At 33.7% G+C, this 10,462-nt stretch overlaps 1 protein-coding gene and 1 long non-coding RNA gene across 2 annotated transcripts; one reads left to right on the top strand and one right to left on the bottom strand.

Annotated features, from left to right (window-relative positions):
- The first annotated feature begins 5,760 nt into the window (after positions 1–5,760).
- On the top strand, positions 5,761–6,515 carry LOC126670601 (uncharacterized). Its single transcript, XR_007638756.2, has 3 exons — positions 5,761–6,060; positions 6,182–6,227; positions 6,358–6,515. It is a non-coding gene; the product is annotated as an uncharacterized LOC126670601 (long non-coding RNA).
- Positions 6,516–7,695: 1,180 nt separating this feature from the next.
- LOC126670495 (E3 ubiquitin-protein ligase SIRP1-like) lies at positions 7,696–9,407 on the bottom strand. The gene is made up of 2 exons (XM_050364246.1): positions 9,277–9,407; positions 7,696–8,918 (listed from the first exon to the last, which is right to left on the bottom strand). The coding sequence occupies exon 2, from the start codon at positions 8,881–8,883 to the stop codon at positions 7,813–7,815; it is 1,071 nt and encodes a 356-aa protein (XP_050220203.1). The 5' UTR covers positions 8,884–8,918; positions 9,277–9,407; the 3' UTR covers positions 7,696–7,812.
- Positions 9,408–10,462: the final 1,055 nt, after the last annotated feature.

Genomic DNA, 10,462 nt, shown 5'->3' with positions numbered 1-10,462 from the left:
CGCGAAATATTTTATAGTAATAGTGGTAAAAGTCTCAAGTCAATTGGAGACCTTTTAAAATTTGGACGCGGATACATTTTGAGCTAAATTGCAATTTTTGAAAAGTTAAAGGACCAAAGTGTAAATTATCCAATTAATCCTCGAGAATAGCAATTATAAGATTACCGACGAAAAATAGTAATTATGGATTAATAAATAATACGTATGTAATAGAGTTAAAGTGAATAATTAACCGTTTGGTTAAAAGGATAAGTTTAAACGAGAATTGGTTTAAAACAAAGAAAACAAGGATTAAAAGGAAACATTAACCAAACTATATATAATTCCTTATGAATAAGGAATTGAGAAGGATCAGAATGATCCGGATGAAGGAAAGGGAGAAAACGGCGATCAACATCGATCCGCCGTCGTTTCGCCGTTTCTCGTCCAAATCGCGCGTTCTTTATATCGATTTGTTCGGAATTCAACTCTCTATCATCCTATGACTTCTAATCAAGGTAAGGTTTCAGTTTTGGTTGTTGAATTTAAAGGTTTATGGGCTGTCTTAATTCGATCTTAGTACGGTTGAATCAAACACTTGGAAAACGCGTTATTTCGATGTTTTTGAAGTGTAAAAGGATGGATTATATGTTAAATTGAATTGGGTACATGTTGGAATGAGTTATAGGTGTGTATTAGTGTCGAAATAGGCCCTCTGACCTGCTGGAATCGCGCCCCAGCGTGGAGGGCGCGACGTGCTGAGCTTCAGCACGTCGTGTAGGCCAAAAATGGCATGTGCACGACGTGCAGCCCTGGTGCACGACGTGCCCCTTGATTTTTAGGGGGGGCATTACGTGCATAGAGGGGGGCACAACGTGCCCCTCCCAAAACAGCTCGGGCACGACGTGCCCTGCCCTAACGGTGACTTCCAGGAGTTCCGGTGAACAAAAATGGTTCCCGTAAGCCTGAAATGAGTATGATACGTTGATGGAACAATTTGAATTCAATAAAAAGGTATGGATGTGGTCACGAGTGGACGGTTAAGTAAACAACAAAGTAATCAGGCTAACGTTTTAGCAATTAAATAAAGGAGTCACCTTTGGAAGTTAAATGAAAAAGTAAGAATTCAATCAAGAAAATAAACTTCGAATGTGGTTTAGTCATTAATCTAAGATTTGTGTTTATGGATTAAACATATAAGTGACTTGAATAGGTAATTGACTTATCGACGAGCAACCAGATCGACGAACCTGAATAGCTACGAGATCGAACGTCGCGTGGAACTTGCGTGATTGAATGACGATATTGCAGTTTTTTCTAATAGCGGTTTCTGTGAGTTGCAATTACTTTCGCATATTATTTATAAAAGTTATTTTCATATATTACGATTTTATACATCGCATTTATATGATTTGATAATTTGAATGATTCTTTGAACTAAAACACTTGTATGCGAATATATGCATGATATGATTATGAATACGAATTTCGAAGTTGGATATATGAATGCGATACGAGCGAGAACTCGGTTAAAGTAACCTGAGCCCCGTATCTAGTGGGTTGGACCCACACTTTGGGATTAAGAGATTGGTCGCGGCTGACATGGTTGAGTGTGAAAACTCCCGGGTCGGACCATTTGGATTGATTTGATTTGAATATTCGCGAGTCGTGTCATGTTTCAGGACTTCAGTTTCGAACATATCAAGTACTTGCTTATATGTATTTTCGTATTATTACTTGATTTGAAATGCGATGTTATATTTCAATAATACCGTTAGTAACTTGCAAACTCACTCAGTATTTTCCCAAATACTGACCCCTCACTACTATTTTTCAGGTTATCGGAGTCGGATCAGATAGATCATCTCCTTTGTGTTGAAAGTTTTTTGACTTGCACAAAGTACAATTCTTTAGAGCTGCAGTAATCAGTAGGTGTCAATATAAGGTTTATGATTTGATTTCAAATGGTATTTGAAATGTAAACTCTGATATAATTTTATAAATAAGTTATTAATAAAGATGACGCTTTACCTGTTTGGTTTCTCTAACCAACTGCCATGTGTGGAGTTGGTAGTGATTATGACTAGAAACAGGGCAGTGCTGGATGTGAGATATCGCACTTAAGACCCTGGTTTCTGTGAATCATGTTGCATTAGTTTTCAGAAATGAAATATGAGATTTTGGTAAAAGTAATTATATTAATTAAAGAAGCTTTCTGAAAACGTGTTATATATGACATTATGTTTTTATTTGCGAAAAATTTATAGTGGTTTTAGGCTTGCTACGGGTTCCAGAGCTATCACTCCCGTTCCCTAGCGCCGGTCTCGGCTCAATAATTTGGGTCGTGACAAAGTATTATGCTTAAGCAAGCCAATGCTACTTCTACTTCTCTAATTCCTAAAGTTAGCAGCCCTAGTTCTATAAATGACTCAGACTCATATCCTAATGTAATGTCATTTATAAAACCATTTCAAAAATCCTGTTCAAAAGGCTCAATGGTTTCTTGAACAAAATTTCTAGCAATAGTCAATCAGCTTTTATCCTGGTAGAAGAATTGCTGACAACATTCTTTTAGTTCATGAGCTTATTAGGAATTATCATAAGGAGAAGGGTAATTCATGTGCTTTAAAAGTAGACTTACAAAAAGCTTATGACTCTGTTGTCGTGGATTTTATTGAGGAGGTCTTAATTGGATTGAGATTCCCTTGAAAATGTATCATGTTGGTGATGTCTTGTATCAAGTCTACAATGTTTTCTATCAATATAAATGGAGAATTAGATGGTAATTTTGTTGGTGGTAGGGGCCTAAGGCAGGGTGATACTATTTCTCCTCTTATTTTATTTTATGTATGGACTACCTGTCTAGACCTTTAGCTTATAATACTAAAGATGGGTTTGGCTTTTAGTATCACAAGAGAAGTAGTAAGATTAAGCTGTGTGATCTTGCTTTTGCTGATGATTTATTCTTGTTCTGTAATGGGGACCTCAATTCTGTTAAGATGTTGAGGGATACTATGATTGAGTTTTCTAGAACTTCTGGATTGAACCCTAATCTCAAAAAATGCTTTGTCTATTTTGATTGCCCAGATGGTCTTAATAAATCTGAGATTATTGACTAGTTAGGTTTTAAGAAATGTGTTTTTTCCTGTTAAATACCTTGGGTTACCTCTTATGTCCACTAAGTTGAATAAAGATATTTGCAATTCTCTTATCAGTAGAATCACTTCTAGCATCAATTCCTGGTCTGCCAAGTGCCTTCCCTATGCTGGTAGACTACAGTTAGTCAATTTTGTCTTGCTTAGCATGCATGTGTTTTGGTGTACTACTTTCCTTTTACCCAAGTATGTGATTAAAGGGGTTAAAGATTGCTGTAAAAAATTTCTTTGGCATGGTAATGACTCTGATAAGAAAGGGAGTCTAGTTAATTGGAGAGAGGTTTGTTATATCAAGAGTAATGGAGGGTTGGGTATCAAGGTTGTTTACTTCTAGAATGTTGCGGTTGTAGCCAAGCATGTTTGGAATCTGGTCACCTTGAAATCTTCTTTATGGGCCACCTGGGTTATTGACAACAAGTTGAAACTTTCAAGCTTCTGGGGTATCTTTAAACCCTTAGATAGCTTATGGAGTTGAAAACGCCTTCTTAATCGGGCCTTTAATAGCTCCTCACTTTGATTATAAGCTTGGAGATGGCAAGAAGTTCTTTTTCTGGAATGATCCTTGGCCTAATGGGATTGCAATCTCAAACAGATTTCCAAATGTTGTGATCAAAGACACTGAAGTTCATAAGTCTAATAAAGTTTACAGTCTGTGGAATAATAATAATTTATGCTTTCATGATCCCATTGATGAATATACTCTATGTTAAAAACAACTAAAGTGTGTTATGCTTGATGTTGATGGTACTGTCAGTTGGAAGCCCAGCAGGAGTGGGGAATTCTCTATTAATAGCTTGTCGAGAAAGCTTGTCTCTGAGTAGAATAGTTTGGTTTGGTTTAAACTCATGTGGTTCCTTGGAAATGTCCCACACATGCTTTTATCGCCTAACTTGCTATGAAGAGTAGACTAATGACTAGAGACAAGCTCAAAGCCTAGAAAGTGATGGATTATAATACATGCTGCTTCTGTAATGCCTATAGTGAGAATGTGGAGCACTTGTTCTTTGAATGTATTCAACCGAGATCTGGAAAGAAGTCCTCAGGTTATGAATATCAGAAGGAACATGTTGCCTTGGAGGAGAGAAGTTGATTACTTCATTAAAAGAGCATATGGTAGATCCTGGATGGCTAAGAGCAGAAAGATCTTATTTACAGCTCTATTTACTTCATTTGGAGAGCTAAAAATGAGCTTATCTTCAATCAGAAGTTGCTACAAATTGATGATATTATGCAAAGAATCGTGTTTGTTGTTAAGGCCAAAAGTTAAGTTTGTATCTGTTTTTCATTTAGTCCTCTTGTTGCTTTCTTGTTGCTTCTAGATCCCGTTGTGATTCCAGTTAAGTCGTATCAGTTTTGTTGAATGTTTTTATTGGCCTCTAGCAATCTATTGCTCTTTTTTGGTGATATACCAAAAAAAGTGTGAAAGTGTTTTTTGAAAATATAAAGACTAAGTGAAGAAAAAAAATTCATAGAATTGTTTTTAAAAGTACAGAGTATAAATAAAGAAATAAAAAATTTAAAAATGAAGTAAAGAAAAATGAAAAGTACAAGAATTTTAATATAGATTAAACCTTTATTTAATGAATTTTTTGTAAATTATTTTTATTTTTTTATAAGTGGATAAAGAAATGAAAAAGATTATTGTCTTGAGCATGAATCGCCCAAATAATTTTGTCAATTATGATGAAAAAAAATGAATTATTCAAAGAACGTTTCAGTAGTTGTATAAATTGTTTTGAATAGGAGATAAAAAACAGTAAAAAAAAAAAAGATGTGTTATTTTAAAATTTGTAATGTATTTGTTTAAATAATTTTTAAATGCTGCGTGTTTTTTCACGTATTAGAAAAAAAAATTAAAACGGTGAAGATGCAAAATTTTTGGTATATTTTGGTTGAAATAAATTATTTGATATTTTTTTTGAAAAAAAAAGAAGTTATTTGATATTATGTGCCAAGCTGAGGTTGTGAATTGATGGGTTATTCATTAATGTACATTATTAATATTTTTTCTTGTTATGTTTGCATAATCAGTTAGGTAAGCAGAGGTTGAGATAATTATATTTAAGGAAAAACTCATTTCCAGATCCTTAAACTATACCGCTTTTAATTATCTGGTCCTTAAACTAATTTTTGTCTTTTAATGATCCTTCAACTTTACGGTTTCGCAAGTTTAGGTCCTTAAATAGATGTTTGTTATGTGTGTGAACTCACACTCCATAATTAATGTGTTAACTGTTAAAAAAGTTCCACCTAAGCTAACACGTAGGAAAGAGAAATGAACTTTTTTCCATTTAATTTTTTTCCACCTAAGCTACAAATTAAAAAACCTAATTGAATGATTTTCTTTCTTTTTTCTTCTCTACCAAACTCCTCATTCTTCTTTGTCTGTTCCAGTTTAACAATCAAAACAAAAGGACCGTCACAACCATGGTGAATACTAAAGTCCAGAAGATTATGACCCAACCAATTTGTACTCTTTTTTACTCTCTTTTTTGATTTTATTTTTTATAAGCTTTTATTTTTTGATTAATTTGCTTTTGAAGTTTCTAATGATTTCTCTGTTTATGTTTTCCAGAACTTGATTTTCAGGTTCCTTCAAAGTGTAAATAGCTTAGTAATTTTTACTTACTTTTTCTCAATTCCTCCAAAACCCAAAAACCCAACTAACAAAATCTAACCGATGGAAAGACCGTGGCCGGAGAAAAATGTTTTATTGCCGCTGGTGAACATGTGGACGCCGGAGAAGAATGGTATGTTGCCGCGGATGAAAAAACCACCGTACATGCACACCCACCATCTCATCAATCACCAAATATTAAAGAAAATATTTTATTTTCTCTCTGAAGCATTTTAACTAACACCTAGGAAGCAAAAATGGCAGCCAAACTGAGACAGACTTTTGGATTGGCTGCAAGAGACCCATCTGGTATATTCCGTCTTCTTTTATATATTTAAGAAAGTTTTGATTATTTCTTTCTTTATATTCTTAGAATTTTTTTGGTAAACTTTTTAGTTTTCTAATTTTTTTGTCCTGATTTGAATTGCAGAGAAACATGATGAATGGAGCACTTATGTTTACCCTCTTGTTCATGGGTATGTCTTTACATAAATAACTTTTGGTACATCTTAGACCTTGATTACTTGCCGTTTCCTCGAACAAGATCTGGGTTCTTGCAAAGTTTTCGTGTTCTGGTCATCATTGCATTTTTGCTTCTATTTGCAGGTCCTTGAGTTTCTGTGCTCCGAAGAAGAAGCTAACTCGAGAGTAAATTAAAAATTCATATATGCAGCATATCAAAGCAAAGTGGTTTTCATCTTCTATGGTGGTTCTTGAGGCGGAGGCGGCAGTTGGAGTTTAAAGGTAGAGTCGGAGCAAAAGTAAATATCGGTTGGAGTTTTAACTGTGTTTGATGTTTCAAAATGGATAAATTGAATTTGTATATAATTGAAAATAAAAGGAAAAAAGGATAAAAGGGTCCCCAAAGGTTATATTTAAACCTTTTACCAAGAAATTCATTTTCCTACATGGAATATAATTTATGCATCTTCTGTTAGTTAACAGAGTTTGAGACCACGCACTTAACAGACTTACACTGAATGACTTTAAAATGCGGTTTTGCAGAGTTGAGGGATCAGTAAAAGATAAAAATTAGTTTAAGGACCAGATAATTAAAAACGGTATTGTTTAAGGACCTGAAAATGGGTTTTTCCTATATTTAATTTGAACAAGAAAAGAAGAATGGTCAAATCATAATTTAGTAATACAGCAGGCATCACATGGCATGGCCTTATTCTGGAAGGTCTTATCTATGGAAAAGGTTCCATCCTCGCTATCAATAATTAATATACACATTATAACAAATCAATAAAATACACAAATTTCTTTTTAATAATTATTATATACTCCCTCCGTCCCGTAAAGATAGAAAAAGTATTCATTTTACAAGAATTAAGAAAGTAGTTATTTATAGGTAATTTGTAATAATTTGTCTAAATTACTCTTTGTACTTTATTAGTTATGTACATTTCCCAAAGCCACTCTACTAATTATAGCACTTACAACTCATTTGTTTATCTTTTCAAAATATGCATTTAATGTTTTATGATAAGCATGTAGGGGTATTTTGATAATTTTTGACTTAACTAACTCTACTTTTTCTATTTTTATGGGACAAAAAAAGGTGGTACTTTTTCTATCTTTATGGGACGGAGGGAGTATTTATTAAAATTCATTCACCTATTGAAACATTCAAATTAACTTCTTAGTTTAAAAATCAAACTGAATTAAATCGGTCAGTTTAACCAATTTGATTGGAACTGGAAATTAGACCGATATATTCTTGCTAAGAAATTAAAAACACCAATCAACCTCCTTACATTAAAAATAACAATAAATTTTAAACTTCCAAATCAATTAAATTATAGAAAAACCATTTGATTTTTTATTTACTATTAATTTTACAATTCATTTATTAGTTTGAATTTTATATATATATATTTGCAACCGGTTGTAAACGGGAGGCCACATCGGTTCGATCGGTTTGATATTTAAAACATTGAGTTATAGTAATCAATATAGCAATTAATCAAATGAAAAGAAAAAAATAGCATATGAAACACAAAACACAACAAATTTGATCCTTTCACTATGTACATAACACAACATGTGCAGTAATACTCAATTCTCATCAGTTTGCGAAGAAGTTCCACCTGATGATGATGATGACGACGAGGAGGACGACGAAAACAAACTATTGAAAGGCCATAGGAACGAAAACCTTCTTCCATTTCCATTGTTATTCCCATTGGTATCACCATTGTTATTGCCATTGTTATTGTCACTGGTATCACCATTGTTATTGCCATTGGTATCACCATTGTTGCTTTCGGCAACAGGCGGATTACTGTCGTTCCGAGAGCTCTCAGAATCCGACTTGGATTCCTCAGCCGGTAACTGAAACCTGCAAACTGGGCAAGAACTGTGAAGTTCCAGCCATGGCAATATGCATGAATCATGAAACCTATGCTTACAGGGCATCTCCTTTGCTCTAGTCCCAATATCAAAATCATCCAAACAAACCGCACATTGCGTACATTCTTTAATTGTCGCATTGGGCAGTGACTCGATGGCTTCCTTATGCGCTGGCGGAGTTCCGTATCTATTTGGATCATTCTCTGCCAAATGCTGCAATAACAAATCCAAACCAGGTCCCATAAAATAATCACCTAATGACCCAATAGGAGTCTGGTTCTGATTCTGGCCTCCCTGAACGATGATTGTGCGATTCAAAGGATTGATCAGAATGACACGTTCTCTTTCCCCGTCTCCTTCGTGATTCTCCGACTCAGATACCATGCCTGCTCGAATTCCTTGAAGCAATTGCAAAATTGTAGCAGAGTTTCTTCTCCTTCTCCTCATGAATGACTCAAGTTCGCGGTCTATATCAATCTCTCCTACACGGCGTTCATCATTATTATCCTCATCATCTTCTTCAAACTCGCTTCTTCTCAATCTTCTCCTTCGACGGGGATTTCCCATCATTCCTAACAAGATGGGTGCCCAAAGGGAGAGGGCGCGGTCAGAACTCAAATCAGAATCCGCCTCGGCCTCGGCCTCCCTAGTGCTGCTACTCATCTCTTCTACAAATCCACTCTGACAAAATGGACATTTGATCTCAACTTCCATGATGGGATTCACCATCTGAGCGCACAAATGACACCAATAGCGTGCAGCCATGGTCTCCTCCATTTGTCCAAACAATATCAACTACAGCAATCCTTTTTCTGTGTACCAAACAAAGCAATAACATCAAGAAAACTGAAATTCACATCAAACATAGATCTAACTACAAATTTGGAAAGGTCAAAGTTGCAGTAATCATAATTTTGACAAGAAAGAAAAACCCAGAAAGGAACTCAATTCAAATCTCAATCTGAAAACAAGCAACAAATCAAAGTAAATCCATTCATCAGCAAAAATAAACAAATTCAAGAAATAATTAAAAGAGAAGCAAAGCTAGAAGAATCATAGATTGGAAGATCTGTAATAATGAATTGCAATTAGATTTATATTAAAGTAATCTACCAACAAAATCATCGACATACATACAATTATAAGAAGAAAAAGAAAAGAAAAGATTACCCAGAAAGAAAACGATGTTGGTGGAGAAGAAAACGGGTTGATTCTGTTTTGGGTATGTGTTCAACAAAATAATACAAATTATTTTTCATTATTACATTCCATTCGCCTTATTCACTACACAAAACTTCCAAACCGCGTTCCTTACTTTTAATTAATAATAATAATACATTAAATTCTTTTTACTAAAACTATAGTACTATTTTTTTTATGAATACTATCCGTCCCATTTAAGAAGGGACATATCCTATTTTTACTTGTCCCACTTAAAAAGGTCATATCGTGTTTTTTGTGCCAATTTATATGAATTTTCCTTTTTTACTCCCTTTTCTCTTTCCATAATTAATGATCATTAGTCTATACACAAAATACAACACTATCATAAATAGGGGTAAAATAAGAAAACACTATAGTAATTAATGCTTTCTTAATATATATGAAAAAGTCATTTGTCTCTTCTTAAACATGACGGAGGGAGTACTACTTATTTTAAACTTTTCTAATTTTATCACTTTTATCTATCTTATGCCAAATCTAACTAATTAATTCCTCAAAATGAATCTAACTAATTCAAGAAAAGCTAATATATAATATTACATTTTTTAAAAATAAATATAATATTGAAAGTTATATATATATATATATATATATATATATATATATATATATATATATATATATATATATATATTTCTTTTTAAGATAACATGTGCAAAATGACCCTCATATTTAGGCCGCATCTCACTTAAAACTCTAATATTTTTTCGGCATAAAAATGGCTAACATTTTTAAAAGTAAATGTTTAACTGTATTTTTTACGATGTTGTATACACCTATTTTCCGGATAAATAAAAAGTGATAAGGGACTGAAGCGTCCAAAGATGATTTTCAAAAAAATTCGTCCGGCTGACGAGCTTGTGATCTGCTTGTTTGAATTCAAGCTAGTTAATCAGTGCGTAGTTGCAAATTTGAATTATTGAAACGTAATTAGCCACAAATAGCTTATAAAATCCGAAGACATTTTGATATAAGTTAGAGGAATTGGACTAATTGCAATACCTTGAAAGTTTATGGACCAATTTACAAGTTTGGCTGACTAAGTTACCCAAACTTTTAGGGTCCAAAAAGCCATTTTTAACAATTTTAGACACCAAAATAAACTTTTAACCCTTTTTGCTTAGCATGTACA

This window comes from Mercurialis annua, linkage group LG2 (genome assembly GCF_937616625.2).
Source record: "Mercurialis annua linkage group LG2, ddMerAnnu1.2, whole genome shotgun sequence".
Taxonomy (NCBI): domain Eukaryota; kingdom Viridiplantae; phylum Streptophyta; class Magnoliopsida; order Malpighiales; family Euphorbiaceae; genus Mercurialis; species Mercurialis annua.
This window is presented reverse-complemented; position numbering and strand designations above follow the sequence as displayed.

Bases quoted from the DNA above. Each gene is read 5' to 3' on its own strand.
- LOC126670495 (XM_050364246.1), bottom strand. From the start codon at position 8,883: ATGGAGGAGACCATGGCTGCACGCTATTGGTGTCATTTGTGCGCTCAG.